Here is a 20,813-nt window from a genome sequence, read left to right as displayed (position 1 = left end):
TTTAATAGGGTTAGATTAATTTTGTAGGGTTAGATTGCTCATAATACTAATAACCATAATCTTTCAGAATTTGTTTGTCTTTTGTGGATCTTTTAAAAAAATATTTTTCCTTAAAAAATCCATGTTTCTCATTTAAAATCTGAGCATACCTAAATGTTGCAGTAGTAAGTGAAAGCTTGGTATAATAGAGCTTTGGTTTTGAGCTGAGGTTGAATTCCAGCATTTGACATATTGATCATATGACCTACTCGTGCATATATATATATATATATATATATATATATATATATATATATGTGAAATTTTATGTCCAGTGGAGGAGGGAGTAAAAAATATCTTTGAAAATAGCATTTTGTTTATCTTATCTTGCTGCTGTAAATATTTTAAAGGGGACATGAATGGTTCTGTTTCCATTCATTTTTTAATAAAATTTTGAATTGAACCACGATGCTGAGGGTGACTACTAGCAAGAATAAGGAAAGAATTTAGAAGTGCAAGGATAATTAAATTAGCTTTAATGACTTTTTTTTTTTGAATACAAACTAAAAATCAAAGCTTAAGCTGAATCTATTGAAAAACTAAAACTAACAAGAGTTGTAACTGCTTCTGTATCGGTATATTTTTAAATCTCTTGGAGCAAATATGTCATTTCATGCCAGCATCATAATAAACACAAAACACATCTATTTTTTGCAGAAATCTATTTCATAAGACAGAGTACTTTGAGACATGTTAGGAATATTTATCTTTTACTGTTTTCTCCATAAAGTTGAACCATGATATTTTCTTTGAGGAAGTAGGAAGGGGAAAAAAAGCTAACTATCCCCTAAACTCAATTTTGCTGCCTTCTAAAAATATAGTTAGTTTTAAAGTAGCAGTATCTGAAGTAGATACTTTATATAATTTTAAGTGGATTTAGCACAAGGAGGGTACTGTTAAAACAAAGCTCTGTATCAACTAATAAAGTAGTAAGTATTAAGAAAAATAATAATATTGGTTCAGTGTTTAAATGATTCAAACAATATTTATTCTGAACACGAGTGACTTCAAGTCGTGTAAAGATAAAATAACTTTTATTTATTTTTAAATACCAATAAAGAAAATCTTTGGGTCAAGAGCTGTCTTTGGAAATAGATTTTCCCATATATTTTTAAGATTGATAATTGCCTAACAAGCAAATGAAAAAACTAAATCCATTATTTCAGATTTCTTGTATACACCCTTTTCTTAATTTTGAAAACTTGTTTGCTAAGTTGCTTGTGATAAGCATAACACCAGGATTGTGAGACAACTGGTTCTTTTTCAGTGTGAAGTATTGCATGTCCTTTTTTTATGTAACAAATTATCATGAAGTACACTGAGCTGTTTTAACTGCTATATTTTATCACAATACAGATAATATTTTGGTTTTAAGTTCTTTCACTTTCTACAACAGACTTTTATTATAAAAGCAGTCTTGTGAGCAGTCATTATTATTAGAGTATTTCTTTACAACAGTAGAACTTCCCTTACTGATACTAGAATATTAATTTTCTTGTGCCGATAACATTTTCTGCTATCGCTGACTTATAATCCCCAAGGGGAAGGGCTGACTTCAGTTCCATTTAAATCATGAAAAAGAGAACAGGACACGGTTGAGTGGGAAGTTTAGGTGAAGAAGGAATAAGCCAATAAAGTTAATTAAATATGTCCAAAATTCCTAAGATGTTACCCTACAGTGGAAATTTTTCCTTTTTTTTTTTTTATTCGTGACAGAGTTTCTTGAGGCACATGAGTATCCAGACCACATTAAACAATTAGTACAGAAAGAGAGAGAATTGGAAGAACAAGAAAAGAGGCAACGGGAAATAGAGCGCAACACTTGCAAGGTTAGAATTTCTGCTGAATAATGTAACGATACATTTCTATGTATTGTTTCTACTATAAATTATAAATTGTAACTACAGTGCAAGGACTTTTTTGTGTTAAATATATGTGTGTTAAAATGAAATGTACACCTACTGGAAGCTTATACAGAGTAGAGGGACCTGCTAGAAAAAAAAACTCTAGCCTGGGATCACTTGATTTCAGCAAAATGAAAATTCCAAATTCCCAAAAGTATGTAGTGCTTTATGTAAAGTGTTTCGTACTTAGAAGATCTTTTCATATCGTGACCCTTTGTGTTGTGAAATTTTTCATAAACTGATTTAAACTAATTCTTTGACAGAAAGAGGGAAAAGATTTTTTGACCACAGATTAGATAAGAACAGGACACTTAAGACATACAAGCATGTCTGTCAGCTGGTCTTCCTAAGAATCAATTGACTGTTAGGTTTTCTACATCTGTAAAATAACTTAGTGTGTTATGTAAAGGAATTTAACACTCATTGTCCCTGTGTGCATTTTGTTTTGGAGGGAGTGTTTTAATTTTTAATTTGTACTCTGTCTGCAGTTTAAAGGTATTCTGATCATTGACATTATATCCCAGATTGCAAAAGGTTAGACTTTTGTAGATATATATACATATATGTATCTTTAAATATATGTTAAATATATTTAATATATATATTATATAAATATATTTTATGTATATTAAATATTATATATACACATATAGCCAAAAATAAAAACACACATATATATATATATATACACACACATACATACAGTAGTGCTATCTACTGTGCCTTTCATGTTTCCTATCTGCAGTTGTATCTGCAGCTGAAAGGAAACTCTCCTACAGCTGAAAGCTAGTTTCTCTATTTTGTTTCGTAGATTAAATTGTTCTGTATGCATCCTACAAAACAAATAATGATGGAGAACAAATTAGAGGTTCATAAGGACAGGACACTGAAGGAAGCTGTGGAAATAGCTTACAAGGTATGCATAACAAAATATTAAAATTGTTAGATGTAATATTTTCACACACATTTTCTGCTGTTGTATTTTCAGTCTTTGAATTTTTAATGCTGTGGGGGTGTTTGTGGGTTCGGGTTTTGTCTTTACTTTTTGAAGAGGGGTTGGAATTATTGACTTGCGTTAGGCAATATGACCCTTATTGTAAAATTACATTAAGAGCTGCTGGTAGACTCTCCGTAGCTTCAGTAAGCTGAGAGAATTCTGTTCATTTGTATTGCCCTAACTATTTTGCGTTGGATTTGTAATAAGAGAAATTTCAAGAAACTTCCTCCATAGCTAATACAATAACACCAGTTGGCACCGAAGTGTCACTTAATTTTTTTGCCTTCCGCAAGGAGGTAGAAGTTGAAGGCATGTATTTTTGCTTACCTACCTATACTCTTTAGTTTTTGCCTTATGCATCTTTGGCTCAGAGTGCAGCCAAGGATTTTGAGTGGAAGATGCATATGACTTCGTCAGCCCTCTGAGATGCTCTTTGGTATAACTGATACCTACGAATGTATTTCTGGAGCCCGTTTTTACATTTCCCTCTTTGGATTTTGATGCAAGTTTCTGTATATATAATTAAAATAGTGTGTATGTAACATACTGTATGCGTACATGTTTTGTTCTAAACACAGTTGAACTACATGGATTCAAAATATTCTTGGATGTGCACATACTGAGGAAAAACTAAGTTCACAAGTAAGCCATTATTAAATTATATTTTTTTTGTTTAGCTAATGGATTTAGAAGAGGCTGTCCCTTTAGATTGCTGTCGTCTTGTCAAATATGATGAGTTCCATGACTACTTGGAACGATCGTATGAAGGAGAAGAGGATACACCAATGGGTTTATTACTTGGAGGTGTCAAATCAACGTACATGTTTGACTTACTATTGGAAACAAGAAGACCTGACCAAGTTTTCCAGTGCTATAAACCTGGTGGTAAGTCATGTAATTATATGTAGACAAAAATAGGCTAAAATTATATATTGCATGGTGGTGTGAAAATAAAGCTTGTGTAATGTGTGAGAGAAGAAAAACTTTGATTTCATAAAATTTAGTACAGTACTCAAAGCACATACTGTGCTGTGTTGCTATCATGCTTCTTACTGAAGTTGGCCTAAGGTAAGCTAAAATGTGTCAAACTTTGGAACTCTTTTGCTTCTGGCATTGAAGTTGATCTGAAAATGAACTTCTGAAATTGGACCCCTTTTCAAATTCTTTACTATTTGTATGTATTTAATGAACCCCCCTAGCCAGTATATCAGGAAAACTATATGTATATTTTCTTTGCCTTCTGAATTTTCTTCATATGTCTGTGGGTTTGCTTTTCCTCTCTTCCCTACAGAGGTCATGGTAAAGGTTCACGTAGTTGACCTAAGGACTGAATCTGTTGCTCCTCCAATAAGTGTACGAGCGTATTTGAATCAAACCGTTTCAGAATTTAAACAGCTAATTTCAAAGGTAATTTACAATTGTTTGGGAATTTTATTGCAGAATTTTAAATCATTCTGACTGAAAATCTCATATGTATATAAAATGAGATCTTGCACCCTTTACAGCTCATTTATGCTGTGTATCCTGTCACAGGGTTTGGTTAGTTACAGTTGAGCCTGTCTGCCAAAAGGAGCAATCTGCTTCTTCTGTCCATAGTTCTACCCTGGCTTTTGCACAAGCTTAGCCACTGCCTGGCCCTGTTTCTTACTAATTTACCAGATAATCTGCTTTTTGGAGAAGCTAAAGAGTGAAGTTTGATATTCATTTGGATTAGTAAGTTCAATCACCTCCCTGATTTATGCAATCAGCAGCAGAAATAGTGAATTGTTACCATATAACTGAAACAATGTGCAACTTTCCCTGTTGGCTTCAGTAATTAAATTTGACATCTAAAGCTGTTCAGTCTCCCCACAAGCCCACCTCTTCATCCCAGCTGCTACTTAAGATGTAGAATTATTTTTAGATGGTCGTAGGCCATGGAATCCATCTTGGGCCAATGCTGCTTCCATTGAACAGGAAGAAGGCAACCATTTTACTTAATCAGTTCTGTGTAAGTTTGTTCAGTGGTGGGTATAACTTCATAATATTCATTATGAAATGTCGTTTCTGTCTTTGAATTCAAGCTGGCTAAGTGTTAAGTGAACAGTGCACAAAACTGGGTTTATACCCTAAAGAATGGGACTGCTTCCTTTTATTACTAGTCTCTCACATTATGCCAGTTCTCTGTTGAGCCATTTTAGTCCTCTGATTTTATGGAAAAACTAACACTGTGTGTCAAAGGATGGAGGAAAGGAACTGGGACTGAACAGGTTCAGGATGTTGGGATGTATTTCCACACCCCACACACACACCCCTTCCTGGTCTTTACAAGTCTTAAGTCAATGAACAAACCTTCTCCTTTCCTTATGATTAATCTTCAAATACTGGAACACATATAATAATGCACATTACCTTACACTGAATGTCTTATTTTAGGCTACACACCTGCCTGCTGAAACAATGCGGGTAGTATTAGAACGTTGTTACAATGACTTGCGTCTTCTGAATGTTTCCAGCAAAACGCTGAAAGCTGAAGGCTTTTTTAGAAGCAACAAGGTAGGTGCTCCAGTTTTTGAACTGTTCATGTATTTATAGACTTCACTGTTGTGTTGTAACAGGTAGGAATGTCTGTACGGAGTTTATAGGAAAAGTTTTTTTTTACTTTCCTCTGAAGTACAAAGTACTGTATTTTTTTGATAACTAGCAAATACTGTGATGCCAATGAATTCTGTAGGCTGTATATAAAACCTAGTGTACATAACAAGGTAGCACATGTGCAAAATCAGAAATCTGTGTGATACTCTGTGGCTAAAGTGATGGCTAAAAACTTTACAATGGAGATTTAAAAGTCAACTCTTAGGGCAAAAGGGTTGGCATATAACTATGAAACCCAAATTGGTTTTAAACATTCTCAACAGCTATGCCTGCTCTCAGAGTTAATTTTTAATAGGCAAATTTCAAAGCTAAGAGCAAGTTTTTGGTGGGTCTTCATCTTAAATTCAGTAACTTTTACTGTGTAAATCCTCCTAGCCAAATCTATACTTTCTAAAAACATGTTGAGTAAACGCTTCCGATTATAGTTGTATAATAGAATCCTTCAGGTGGAAGGGACCTTCAAGATCTAGTCCAACTGCCAGACAACTTCAGGGCTAACCAAAAGTTACAGCGTATTGAGGGGTTGCATTCAGAAAAAGAGTAACTTAGTGCTTAAATAATATTTGTAATTAAATGCCATCTGTAGTGTTGGTCTCTTCACTATAGTAGCAATAGCACATCTAGCAGTTTTGAATATCATTTGGGTTTGAAATTAAGGCTGAAGATCACAGTATCCTGGATGAGCAAAAATTAGTGAAGGCCTTAGTTTATAATTCAGCAAAACAGTGTCATTGACTTGTTAGTCAGTTAGTACAAAACTTTTCATTTCCCATGGTGGTCTTTGGAAAGGAAAAAGAGAAATTTGATCACTTGTTTTCTAAATTGCCCTGTTGTTTACCCATGTATGCATTTAAATATTTCTTTTTTATGATGCTATACTAGAAAAATAAAGACTATCTGTAGTTGTTGGTGTCACTACTATTGTAATTAGTGTTACTGTACAAATGAAGTGTGTACATTGAAGTGATACCCGAGTACACTTCTAAACATAAAGCTTCAGTTTCCAAATAGTGCTTATTGCAGCTGGTTAGTTTGGTTACAAGTCACTCCAATCTTAATGTGACCATGAAAGTAAGGAAAACTTATTAAGCTATGGACTTCTTAGTTTCTGTCTCTAAAAATCTATTTTAAAATGGTTGCTAAAAGATGATGTTGCTTGTTGACATTATTTCTAATGTGCGCTCAATCCTATCTGTTTGCTTTTGTAGCTTTTAATGTAGTACTACATGATAAAAACACTGCTATTTTATGTTCAGGTATTTATTGAAAGCTCGGAGTCATTAGATCATCATGTGGCATATACAGATTCTCATTTATGGAAACTTTTGGATCGTCATGCAAATACAATCAGACTATATGTTTCATTACCAGAGCAGTCTCCTGGATCTCAGTTTAGACGATCAGTTTATCAGAAGCCTAGTGGAGATTCAGGCAACTTGGATGAAGCCTCTGAAAGAGTAAAAGGACCTGTAGGCAACATGAAATCTGTAGAAGCGATTCTGGAAGAAAGCACTGAAAAGCTTAAAAGTTTGTCCCTGCAGCAGCAGCAGGAGGGTGATAATGGAGACAGCAGCAAAAGCACAGAAGCCAGTGATTTTGAAAATATTGAATCACCTTCAAATGAAATAGACTCATCAGCAGAAAACAGAGAACTTGAAAACCAAATTCAGATTTCTGATCCAGAAAATCTCCAGTCTGAGGAACGGTCAGATTCGGATGTAAATAATGATAGGAGTACAAGTTCAGTAGACAGTGATATCCTTAGCTCTAGTCATAGTAGTGATACTTTATGCAATGTGGACAATGCACCAATTCCCTTGGCTAATGGACTTGATTCTCATAGTATCACAAGTAGTAGGAGATCAAAAGCAAATCAGGGGAAGAAAGAAACATGGGACACAGCAGAAGAAGATTCCGGAACAGACAGTGAATACGATGAAAGTGGCAAGAGTAGAGGAGAAGCACAATATATGTACTTTAAGTCAGAACCCTACACTGCAGATGAAGGTTCAGGAGAAGGGCAAAAATGTATGTATTTTTTATTATTAAGTGCCTTAAATGATAGTAAAGTCTAGATTACTTTAATTCATATGCTCTGTTAAAAAGTAATGAAAGCTTTGAAAAGTTTGATTTTTGTATGTAAAATTAACTTTAATGAAAGTGCGAGGATGAAATGTGTCATGGTCAGTTAAAACCTAGCTTAATTTTCGTCTTTCAGTCAGTGATTTGTACTTAAACTGCATGTCTTTTTGTTCTTAAGAATTAAAGTTGCATCTATCTAAGATACATCTGTTTCCTTCTATGGAAGGTATCTTCTGAAGAACAAGCTAAGTTGTCTTCTAGTGAGAGGAAAAATAATTGCATTTTCTGGGGATGATTTACCTGTTCCAGAATCAAGTTAATTGCTGTGGTTCACAGAGCAGTAATTCTGTTAACGTTTAGATTTAAAAAACTGAAAACTCAAAACTGAGAATTCAAATATAATCGATACAGATACACTTGATATTGATCATATAATTCACTAGACTGTTGCTTTTACATTGATTGAACCACAGTAGGTACAATGAAGCCTATGGCAAATTGTGACAGTGATAGTATAAGTTCAGTGTAAGACCCTAAGTACTTTAATTTTCATTAAAAAGATAAAATTTTAAAACAGTGCTCAGTAGCTATGTATGATTTATAATTAACATAAGAATAATTAAAGAACAACAGGATACAAGATAAATATTTTGAAAGGCAAAGGTTTTCTTCTCGATCCAGAAATCCTGATGTAACAATACATAAGGAATGTTTTTGTTATTTTCTTTGTAAAGAAACATTTTCATTTTTCAAGTCACATTGAGAGAGATTTGGTAGCAACTACTTAGAGTTTGAACAAAATGTCTGATGGAAGGACTTTTCTTTGTGGCTAATCTTGAGCTACTTAAATATGAACAGGTTTATAATTTAGTTAATTGTTCATGTAGCAAGCTATGTCATACTGTATTTCTAATTCCCAATGATCATAGTGTAGTTTGTGGTGAAGTCTATATTGCAAATATTAAGAAACACATTTTCTGAAGATAAATCACTTACTTTGTTTCAAAATTTCACATAACCAGAATGTTTTTTCCATACGTTAATAAAAAATCGCTCAGTGAAGAACTTCCTTAATGTAAACTTGAGCTTCCCTTGTGGTACCATGTGGCCTTCCAGAACAGAGAGAACCAAACTTTTTAATCCTGAAAACAAGAGAAGAATTTGTGGCTTGTGCCTAGCCATCCCTATCTCAGATGTGCTGAGTTAGATGTGCTGATTCTGTCTCTCTCTCAAGCCAGTGGAATCCTGTAGGGAATTATCTGCAAATGCTCAGTGTGATTGACTCTCTAGTCTTAGTGAAGCAAAGTAATGTATTCTTCATTCAGTACTCCACCGATTGCAAAACAGGGCAGTTTTGGGACTGCTTAGTCCTTTCAAGACTATCAGCCCATGTGAAATACAGCAAAGCTTGTAAGGGTTACAGTAAAGCCTTCATCAGATGAAATGTAAATGTGGCCATTAACTAGAATTTCAACTTCTCTGTACTGTTTTGCTGCAAGTAATGACTGAATATATGGAAGTCATGTTCTAGAATGCATTTTTTTGTATCTCAGTGTTTTACGCCATTTTCATCTTCATTTTTACTTAGGGTTGATGGTACATGTTGATAAAAGAATTACACTGTCTGCCTTCAAGCAACATTTGGAGCCCTTTGTTGGAGTACCATCCTCTCACTTCAAAGTCTTTAGAGTCTATGCCAGCAATCAAGAGTTTGAGAGTGTTCGGCTCAATGAGACCCTTTCATCGTTTTCTGATGACAATAAGGTTATTCAGAAGTTATTTTGAATGATTAAAAATATATCGGTACAATATTCCAAATTAAAGAACTTAATTTACAACTTTTAATTACTTTATAGGTTAAATCACTACGTTTGTCTTGATAGCGATACAAAATGTAATTTTGTTGGTAGTTACTAACAGATACTCCTTCCTCTTTATAGATAACTATTAGACTTGGAAGAGCCCTTAAGAAAGGTGAATACAGAGTCAAAGTCTATCAGCTTTTGGTAAATGAACCAGAGGTAAGGCGTTGATTGTTTCAAGATGAATAGCGATTCATGAAAGTTTTATTAAGTGCCTTAGCCAAGATTTTCTCAGAAATCTTGAAGAGAAAAAAAAGAACCCTCTTTTCTCTGTACTTTACTGTAATTTTTTCTTGATTAAGTAAGGGAATTAGAGGCTATTTTTGTTCATGTTACTCAATGTATGCAGCTGGAATGTGATCTATAGTATACTTTTCAGATGTTTTTGTTTCTACAATGTATATAGAGGACAAATGAAAATAACTTTTTCATTAAACTTAGGAAAATCATGTGTTATTCTTTCCGAATAAAAAACTGTCTTTGTTTATTTTTGCAGTTTTCAATAATAAAGTACAAATATAACTTGTTACAATCATGGTGGGCAGGCAATGCTTATTGGGTAGGTTAGCTAGATACTACTAGTTTCTGCATAAGACAATCCTGAAGGAGTGCTGGAAACAATATTGCGTCTCTTGCCATAATGCAGCTCGCTTGCTTGTAGCATCTTTTGGGACATGAAAAGTATAGAAGTTGACTTTACTATACAGAATGCAGTCTTTAAAAGTTTACTTATTGTGCCCTTAAATTCTGATTTTACATTTTGGATAAAACTGAAAATTATATATTAATAAATCATAAGAGGCTGAAGCTGTACTGGTAATAGCAGGCAATAAGAATAATTTAAAAATTATTTCTAATCATGGTGTTCTGGTCTCTATTACCAATGAAACTCAAGAAAGTGGCATATTTATTACTGTGTAGTTTATTTTAAAAGCTTATTTGAAATTTTAAAAGCTCTTTTCAAATTGTTTAAAACGTTAATATAATAGTAGCAATTAGTAATTCAGAGACCAGACACTATTTCTGCAGTGGCTTGCATTCAGATTTTGACTGTCAAAACATGGTTTATACTCAATTTGATCCCAATTTTAATACTAATTCTAATCAGACTACCTTGTTTACAAAAAGGCATTGTAATGATCATTTAGCTAGGTAAATGGGACTGGTCTCAAAACATGATCAGAAGGCAAATTTACATATTTTTTTCCCCTTCTAATAAATTCTTTAATCATTTTCTATTTGTTTACAGCCATGCAAGTTTCTTCTAGATGCGGTTTTTGCTAAAGGAATGACTGTCCGACAGTCAAAAGAGGAGCTGCTTCCTCAGCTTCGAGAACAGTGTGGCCTGGACTTAACGATTGACAGGTAAAGAGACTGCAGTCAGGGTTGAAGTTAATTGATTAAATACAACTTTAAAGTCTATTTCCTCTCCTGTGAGAGAGAGGAGATTAGGAATGGAGCAGAAATAAGTTAGTTTCGTATTTGGATTTGTGAATTGCAAGCATCAATTTAGCAATTTCTGGCTTTCATCTCATGTAGAATTATAGAGGGAATAATATCGATGTAGAAATGCCTGTGTACAACTTAATTACAGGTTTAGATCTGAGTTGTTCTGTTCTCTGTAAGAATGATTTTCTTCAGAAAGAATAGCAATAAGTAAATCAGTTCACAAAAAAGCATTCATGACTCCAGATGCAGGTCCAGTGTAAATCACTGCAGCAAAACTGTCTAGTGCATTATCGTAGGGTTTGATTACAGTACTTATCCAGTACCATCTTTCCACTCCTTTATCCATAAAGCGTATCAGTTATCTTATCAAGGCTGAACTCATTTTGAGGTCTTGATTCCACATACTCCTTGCTGTCAATTTCAAATTACGTGGCATATACTGCGGATTACCTGACACGGTGTATTAATTGGAATTAAGAAAAACTTGTAAAAACAGTAGGATCTGGTAAGCAAGCGGGTGGGGCCTTAACATATACCTGAAGTCAGGCTGCAGTGAAACCCTGGATGACAAAGTGGTCCTTTCCTGCTGAGATAACAAATAGAAACCTAAATGTGGACCAGGTATTTCTCCTTACCGCGCCATGACTTGGCTAAAGGATTTTTGTCTGCCATGCTAGGGTTATGTTGTCTAATGCCCTATAATTATAGGGCACATGACAAAATTTGACCACTTCTGTGCAGGAAAACCATTACAATTAATTTTTTACTTTGTTTAATCTCATTTTAGTTGTTCATGTCATTATTTACCAATATTCAAAGCTTATTTATTTTATCTTCTGACTGTATTGATGCAGTAGAACTAAGTGTATAAACCAGATACCAGTGCTCTTATCCTCCTCCTCTCCACTTCTTCCACAATCACATCCAAAAAAAAAAAAAAGGCAGGGATAACTGTTGGAAGCCTTTGGGAATATTCTGCATATACTGTATGAGAAACTGTTATCTTCTTCCAGGTGGTCCTTTTATATTTCTTGCACTGAACAAGCATACACAGGCTTGTTTTCTTTGGTTGATGCAGCACTACCAGCCAATGGTGATACCTTGCTGTCAGGATTATTTCAGAATGTTAAAATCATACCTGATAAACCTAGCCCATACTCTGTATGAATGAGTTGTATTTCAGTTCTGTCAAAAAAAAAATAAAAAAAATTCAATTTTTAATTCTGTGGCACTGCTAAGCGGTTATGAGCAGATAAAAGTTTACTCTTTTCTCCTTCATTTATTTGCAGGTTTCGTCTACGAAAGAAAACCTGGAAGAACCCAGGCACTGTGTTTCTGGATTATCATATCTATGAAGAAGATATCAATATTTCAAGCAATTGGGAGGTCTTCCTAGAAATACTTGATGGTAATAATGATATACCATGAAGAGAAAAGTAAAGATCATGTTAGAGATTTTTTTTATTTAGAGAATATTGGAAAATATGCTTCCCTTTCTCTATATTTTTAAGTCTAATAACACTGAAATTGTAATAGCATTTCATTAGGAAAAAAAAGAGAAGAAGCAAAAGAATTCAAAATAAAAGCTTTGCATGAAGTTGTGGGAGACTGTGCAAGTGTAGTTTTCCTGTGGCTGTGATATACTAAAGGTCTAACAGCATTATTTTATGTAGTTGTTTGGAAACTTGTGGACATACTATAACACAGTATGCAGTTTTGTGTTTTCATTGTACTTAAAAGTAGCTGTATGTCTGCCTATACCTTATGCTTTTATTTGTATTTAATTTTTGAACTGGTATTGGTGACATTTGTAAATATGTGTGCGTGTACATATATAACTTCTATAAGGCAGCACAATTGTTCAGTAATTTAGTTTCCAGACAGAAGTGGAAAAAAAACACGTTTTTTGTTCTAAAATGCTAACTTTTTGAATAGACCTCACTAATCAGAATAATTATGGACTTAGATTTTAGCAGATTTTTTTAAAACATTTGCTTAAATATTACTAAAAATACAGCATTTAAGTTACCTTTGTATATACCCTTAAATTTTGGATTCTGTATGCAAAAGCATAATTTAAGGGGAAAAAGATAGGCCAACCTGTTTTCCCTTTTACATGTCTGTTGATGAATAGATGTGGAATGTGAATTCCATTTGCTCAGAAACTTTCACAAGCATACCTGCCTTAAGGAAGTCTAATAGAACTGTTATTCCAGTGCCGTAAGCTCTTTTGGACAGCTGTAGTCAGTCATGGTATTCTACATCTTTAAGAAAATTGTGTCAAAACAAGTATAAGAAATTGAAATGAACGTGGGAGGTTCAGCTGTCCTGTAGATTATTCCTAGGGAAATATCTATCAGCTCACACCTGAATTAAAATTTCAGTTTAAATTTTTTTATTAGTTTTAGGTTAATTGTTCTGCTGTTTGTGTGGTGAGTTGGGTCTTGAGGTAACTACTTCTTAGCCTAGTGCAGCTCGCCTAGTTCACAGAATATTATAGTTAATACTATTTTATAGACTACAGGGCTTCCAAGTATTCTGTAATATTTTGTGTAACTAAGGCTTTCCAAAAAGCATGCTACTTTGATCTAGTTGTAGAAAATTCAGCAGTATCCCACTGTATTCTGTAATTTGTATAATCTAGAAGTGAAATATGGAAAGCTTTATTTTGGTAAAGAAAGTGAAGCACTTGAATAAATACCAGATTTCAGAGGAAAGTCATGCAAATGCAAGGTCTGGAGGTCAGCCTCTGGTTGGATGGTTAGCTATTTTCTGTGTAACAAAGGTGGGTGCGATAGAAGAGTGCATCCTGAAGAGGAATAAATGGCATTACTCATAAGAGATGTTGCCTATGAAAAATTCTTTGAAATGAGGAGATAACAATGAAGAGTATAAAGAATTCCTGGTCCTTCCTCCCAGTTCTCTCCCACCTCTTTTTTGGTAGGCTTCTTTCAACATCTTTCAACATACTTGGCTGGGTTACTTAATATTTAATAGACAGTTCATATGTGTATATGTAGTGCAATCTTCCATATTTGAGTATGCTTATACTATGGAAAACCCCTAATTTTAAATAAGCTATTTTGTGACGTTAATATAATAAATTTCTTTCTCTTTCTTAGGAGTAGAAAAGATGAAATCCATGTCACAGCTTGCAGTTTTATCAAGACGATGGAGACCATCAGAGATGAAACTAGATTGTTTCCAGGAAGTCGTGCTAGAAAGCAGCAGTGTTGAGGAATTAAAAGAGAAGGTAAAACATATAACACGATGCAAGTTTCTTGTGATTCCTGAAAGCCTTTTTGATGTCTTCTGTTGGGAAGCACAGAAGTATTGTAGCTACATAAACTTGTTCCTTGGTGATTGTATTTTTTTTTTGCAGGAACTGAGAATATGTCCATTTCTATCACCAAAAATATATGAATCAGCACCTTTACTACTTAGTTTCATGTAATGGGCAGTTGTCAGAGTATTCAGGTGAATGCATGCAAAAAAAGTCATACCTTGAACTTCGGGAAGCATAATATTGAACTCAACCTCTGTCTCATCCGTGAAAAACACATGAAAGAAAAATTAAGCTATTGTCATCCTGTTTTTTTCAAGCTATTCCAAAATTATTCCAAAATACTAAACCTTTGTGCCTCATCATATTTGAATTTGAGCTGTTGTTCAGGGACAGTGTAATTGTAGCAGGTAAATTGAACTGTATTTGAATTAGAAATAAATATGGGTTTAGTATGCTTTTTTCTCTTAAGATCAGAACCTTCTAATAGGCAAGCAGATGTGCTATGCTCGCAGAGTATCTCATTGAGAATTTTTATTAGTCTAGTTTGTTGCAGGCTTCTTAGAAATGTTTGTTTATATGTAGTGATACCAAGATGAAAGAAACCCACTGTGGATGGTGATGACAGCAGAAATCCTATTCATCATTTATAAGATAGGGGTTTGTATATATGCTGGGAAAAGGAACATCATTCAGCTTGTGTCTTCATTTTTAGCAGAAGTGAGAGTTGGCTTTTCCTTTCTTGCAGGGAGCAACTTTAAAGCCTCTTGGAAGGAATGCTGCTAACTTTTGCTCACATCAGTAATTTCAATTTGACACGTCTGTGGTAACAGATGTTCAGTCAGCTCTCTCCATTCAGCCAAATTGTGTTAGTAGAGTAAGGCTAATGTGTTTCAGGAATTTTTCTAGGTTTTGTTAGTATTTTTTTTATTTAGCCTAGTTTCCTAAGGAAAGGGGAGTTGGAAAATTTTACTGGCTGTTAGTCTTTTTTCATTGATTTAATGATGAGAACGAACACACCTGTTTTGACAGCAGAGTTTATGGAGGCAAGAATCTTAGAAAGGAGATCTCCAAATTTTGGGGGACTAAGAAGCCAAGGATAAAAATCTATCTAATTTAGTGTGTGCATTGCCATGGGCACAAGACTGCGGCCTGCACTTGAGTTAAGGGCCAGACAGTGATAAGCCTGTGTGCACCATGCAACTGCTCAGCAAAGGGGACATCACTGCAGCCACTCGAGGCAGAGCTGTGTGATCCTGTGAAGGGTAGTAGGCAGTAGGAGGAGGAGACAGGAGGGATGATGCACCTTGTGCACTGGGAGATGCATGCAAGGGACAATTGCAAGGGAGGAGAGCAGTTAAAGGTGCTTGTTGAGTAAGGGGTGAGTGGGTATCATGGTAGGAAGTGCAGGTGTATGTAGATGGAATTTAGGCGTACAAATTTTGAATTCACTTGCTCTCAGGTCCACTTGATCATAGTAGCTTTCATTGGATACAGGGAAACTGACAAAGACTCCTGGACCTAGAGGTTTAAAGTGAGGCAGCTGGTCACTCTGTATCTTGGAACTTGGATGTTATTGTTTCTATTTTAATTTTTGTCACCTCCCTATAAAGAGACAAACTTGATGAAACTCTGTCACAGCAAGTGTCACTTGTGTGACACTGTAATTTGAAAAATACCTACTTCTGGATTTGGCAGGTCTATTGACTTTATGTAGATGTGGCTAACACTGTTTTGGAATAATAAATCAATCATTTTTTTCCACTTCACAGCTGAGTGAAGTAAGTGGAATACCCTTGGAAAATATAGAGTTTGCAAAGGTAAGTATTTATTTATTTATTTATTTTACATTTTATTGGCATGAATGTGTGACTGTATATTTTACTCAGTAAATAATTGCTTCTTCTCAGGGTAGAGGAACGTTTCCATGTGACATTTCCATACTAGAGATCCACCAGGATTTGGACTGGAATCCTAAAGTATCAACACTGAATGTCTGGCCTCTGTACATTTGTGATGATGGTGCAGTAATATTTTATAGGTATGTATTTTATTACAGTATAGTAATGCAAAAAATCTGTTTAAGATTTGAGGGGTGATATAATCAATAGAAGCTTAAAAATATTCTTCCTTTTTCTTGAAGGAAAAATGCTTGTGGTAGATGGTTGAAAACATTGAACCAGAATATGTATGCATCTCAATTTCCTGCAAAACTAGATATTAACTATTTTAAGAAAACAAACACTGTTCCCTTTTACTCACTTCTTTCTCTGAAATCATTGAAAATAATACAGAATACAAAAAATAGTTGCTATGCTTGTGTGTATTTGGATTTGTATTTGGAGACTGGGGGGTGGAACGTAATTAACATGTTCCTTCTAAAGTACTTCTCGTAATGTAAATTTGAGGAAACGCTGGTTGATAACATACTGGCATTAATGAAGGAAATTGTTTGGGAGAATAGCTGGTAGTTTCTAGTAATGGCTGGCTGACATGCTTCTTCTAGCTGTTGGGGCTGTGGCAGGATAAAGAACAGTCAATCGTAGCTGTTTACAAAGAACAGGAGTGATCAGTTAGATTGAATAAAGTCTTGTTTCTTGCTGCTTTCTGTTGAGTCTGCTGTCTATTAAAATACTGAATGTTGCTGTTTGAAAAGCAGTTTTGGATTAATGTTAGTCAATGGAGAAGAGGAAAAGTATTTGCATGGAATATTATGCTTAGTTTTGTTACTTTACTAGGCTGCTCTAATAGGAGAGAAAATACAGAAATCTAATTGTCATTGTATTAAATTTAACATAGCTTTTAACATGTGTTTTTATTTTTAGGGATAAAACTGAAGAATTAATGGAATTAACAGATGAACAGAGAAATGAACTGATGAAAAAAGAAAGCAGCAGGCTCCAGAAAACTGGACACCGCGTAACCTACTCTCCTCGTAAAGAGAAAGCACTAAAAATATATCTGGATGGAGCACCAAATAAAGATTTGACTCAAGACTGATACTCGCTATAGCATTTTCCCTGGGGAATTTTTTGTCTAAAATAAGAAGGTTCACTACTACTGTGTAGTGCCATTACGGCAGGACACTCATTAGGTGTAAAGCGCTGACACCAGCACTGATTGGGCTGTGTTACCAATCAGAAGCGCAGTGCCCCGTTGGGTCACTGTTTGACTTGGAATCATGTTGTGCACTATAGTCAAATGTACTGTAAAGCTAAAAGGGATGTGCAAATAAAAGATTAGAACTAAAAAGTGGGTGGGGAGGGAAATGAGTGGAAATTTTTGAGGACAGTGTGCACATAGTAGCTAGTAAAACTAGCCTCAAACAGGATACTCATAGCTTAATAATAAAAGCTGTGCAAAGGCCATGAAAGAATCCTTTTGTTTGTTTCACTGATACACACGTTACCTCATCAGACAGTCTGAAGTAAATGTTAACACATTGGTTATGGAAAAGCAGCAAAAAAGGGTTAAAATGTAATGGAAGTAATGGAATGTAATGGAAGTGCTACAAGTCTAAGTCTTGAGAATGTTTTCCCATAAAACAGGTGGTCTGAGAGGTCTGTAGAAAGCTGCCAGCCAGGGGTTACTTCATTTTTGCAGAAATGCTGTTGAAAGGTAAACTTGGTTTTTAACAGGTTACAGAAGCCAATGAGCAGCTCTATTATATTGCATCCAATGCGTAAATAAAATTTGCCCTAGCCATTTAACAGAACTGCAGTTCAGCTATTTACCATGGTATTTCTTTTCACATATCAGCATTCATTGTGTACATTTGAAAGTGTAGTTGCCTATTTAAATTTGTATTCTTTTTGTTTGACAATGCTGGGTACTTTAGGGTTGTATTCCCCTTGTTAATGAAGTTTTTTGTTTTGTTCAGCTACTTTTTTGTACATTTTTGTTTTTGAGACTATTACAAGTTCACATCTTCTCCACCTGCTGAAAGTCATTTTATTTTTTCCTGGAGTTGATTCAATAGCTATTCGTAGTCAAATATGTGGGCAACCTCTAACACCTCAACATATAAACTTGGTAGTTCAGTTTGTGGTGCAAAGACTTATGCAGTCAACATGATTTCATTGCAAAGCCTAGGAACAGCAATTTTTTGCTTTGGTCCATAAAGATCAATAGAGAACAATTCTCCTTAGTTTTTGAAAAAACACCTAATTTATAACAATCAAAAAATTTTGGTCAACTTTTTCATGCCAGATGCTGTTTACAACAATGAACATGCCAATAAAACATTTGTTCATTCTGTTGCATTTTACTCATTAAATGCTGTGGTTTTTATTTAAAAAATGGCAGAGTTATTTCATGGAAATAGACTTTTCCAAGGCAATGTCAGAATTGTAAGCCTGTTTGTATATTTGTGTATATATGGACATTACATACATAGAGTATTATGGGAATTATTTTGAACCTTGTCTGCTGTTCCTCTGGATTTATATTTGCACTGCATTTTTCTTCAGTTGTTTTCTTTTCAGAATTGAATTCCTTACCAGCGAAACTGCTAGGCTTGGGATATGATTGGCAGCTAAGTTTTGCTCCAGAGAGAAAAAACAGAGTCTGAAGAACCAAACTTCTGGTTTTCTGCTTGCTGATACACAGTAACCTAAAAAGCCTGAGGAATCCAGCAGCTTGAGAGTCAGGCACTGCTGCACAGAGAAATTCCCTCGTTCTTCCTTTTCTGTTTAAGCTGTGCCACTTCATGTCCCACACAAATGAGATGGAAGCAGAAGGAAGCATGGTGTGAGTACCAAGCTTCATTAAACTGCCATTTACGTGTGTATAGGCTGCTGAGGGATCCTTAGAGTTGCTGGAAGAGGTAGAAGTAGTGTTAACTAAAGAATTCCAAAAAATTGCTTCATCTCTAGCCCCATTTAGGAAACTTTAGTTAAACACTTTTTTTAAAAAAAAAAAATAAAAATTTAACCCTGTAAGTCTTGATTGAAAGCTGGATAGAGGACAGAGAGGTATCCTTATAATGATTACCTCTCCAGTGGTACACTTCCTTCTATGTATTTGTATTGGAATATATTCTGGGTTATCTGGGAAGATATTTTGCAGCATCAGCTTTACATTCTGATAATTTTGATTTTGTGCATTTTAAAGAAACAAACAAAAAAACCTTGAGTTTCTAATTAGTAAGACTTCTGCAGAGTTAATCTGATTTCTGATTAATTCAGGGGCTGAGGCATCAGGAAACTTGAAGGGAGTATAATGCTATCCTTATATAGGGTAGTGTTTATGGACAGTCCTTGCTTTCTTAAGTACTTTTTTTAACAGGAAAATCACAATGAAATTTAACGCCTTCTGATTGTATGGAAGGGTTGTCTCTAAAGCACTGGAATTTTGCTTGGGATAGAAGGAAAGGTAAATTCATTGTACCATGTCAGAGAACACATGTATGTGTTGGGGTGAGAATTGGTGGTAGAAGAGAATCCTTAAACTAAAAGCCAGGCTGTTCTGATGAAATAACCTTCTTGTTCATAATGATAATTATTCACATTAATTCTGCCACTCAAGGAATTTATTGAAAAGCTTTCACAGACCTGAAGTGGTGAAAGACTTGAAGGCTAGTAGTGGAGTCTGCAACTCTTTTTGTCAGATTAGACTTAAGCAGTAGGGGATGATGTTTGGGAAGAAGCTCCATGAAAAATTATTTGTCTGGAGCCTCATGACATCCTTCAACATGTCCAATAATAGTGAAATCTATACCTCCAGAAATCATTAACAGTGTAAAAGCCATCGTAGCAAATGGCTAAGATAGCTGGGAGCCAGGGAGTTTGATGGATCAGATTTTGCTCTTAGCTTGATACTGATTTCTTAAATCAATGACCTGTTAAAATGGTAATGATGATATTCATATTTTGTTACACACAGATTATAATACCTATGAAGTGTATTAAAAGCATGAACCACTTTAAGAATCTTCTCTGAATGTAGATAGTCAACTGGGAGAAGTGTAAATCTCTGAACATGAACAAGAAGCAATTTAGGTTGACTCGCTGCTCAGAGTAATCAGTTTGTTTGCTGCCTTTATCTCTCAAGAAGACTAAGTGATAACAGAGTGTAGTCTACAGAACCCTCAATTGATCTTATGCAAGAAGGTGTGTTCATAGTGCAGAAAGCTGCCATACGTGGCACTGTATTTAGCTCTAGCTTAGGAATAGCCTTGTAACTACAGCTGAGCTATTCTTCTATATATTGATATTTATATATTCAGTGTATAACAGAGAATCTATATTCCTTGTATTCAGCCCATTTAGCTGTTTGTTCTGCAATTTTAAATAATAGATTTTGCCCCTAAGAAATAAAGCCCTGAGCAGTCAAGTTGAAAGCTCCTATACAGAAAGCAATTTGTTCTTGTATGCATATAAGTACACACCATTAGTTACTTATATGGAAAAAATGTAGACTTTTTCTAGTGCAGTGGGGTCATACTTCCCTATGGAAGTACAAAACTCAAGGGATACTCCGTAGCTATGGAACACCATTTTTCAGTCATACTGAAGTTTGCTGCAGAATGATTGACTTCCATTGTACACAGCTGAAAAGATGTA

At 34.8% G+C, this 20,813-nt stretch overlaps 1 protein-coding gene across 6 annotated transcripts in view; it reads left to right on the top strand.

Moving 5' to 3' along the window:
* Positions 1–18,526, top strand: part of USP47 (ubiquitin specific peptidase 47) — a 51,700-nt gene extending 33,174 nt beyond the window's left edge. For 5 of the 6 annotated variants that reach the window (XM_080593248.1, XM_080593250.1, XM_080593253.1 and 2 more), the window contains 14 exons: positions 1,756–1,868; positions 2,755–2,859; positions 3,618–3,825; positions 4,232–4,347; positions 5,356–5,475; positions 6,831–7,602; positions 9,245–9,420; positions 9,597–9,677; positions 10,768–10,883; positions 12,257–12,375; positions 14,090–14,220; positions 16,023–16,070; positions 16,161–16,291; positions 17,076–18,526. In XM_080593248.1, coding sequence (XP_080449374.1) covers positions 1,756–1,868; positions 2,755–2,859; positions 3,618–3,825; positions 4,232–4,347; positions 5,356–5,475; positions 6,831–7,602; positions 9,245–9,420; positions 9,597–9,677; positions 10,768–10,883; positions 12,257–12,375; positions 14,090–14,220; positions 16,023–16,070; positions 16,161–16,291; positions 17,076–17,250 — 2,411 coding nt within the window. In that variant the 3' untranslated portion in view covers positions 17,251–18,526. The other variant, XM_080593252.1, reaches the window with a different exon arrangement.
* Positions 18,527–20,813: the final 2,287 nt, after the last annotated feature.

Source organism: Anser brachyrhynchus (genome assembly GCF_964034855.1).
Source record: "Anser brachyrhynchus genome assembly, chromosome: 5".
Classification (NCBI taxonomy): Eukaryota; Metazoa; Chordata; class Aves; order Anseriformes; family Anatidae; genus Anser; species Anser brachyrhynchus.
Note: the sequence above shows the minus strand (reverse complement) of the source record. Positions and strands in the feature narration are given on the sequence as shown.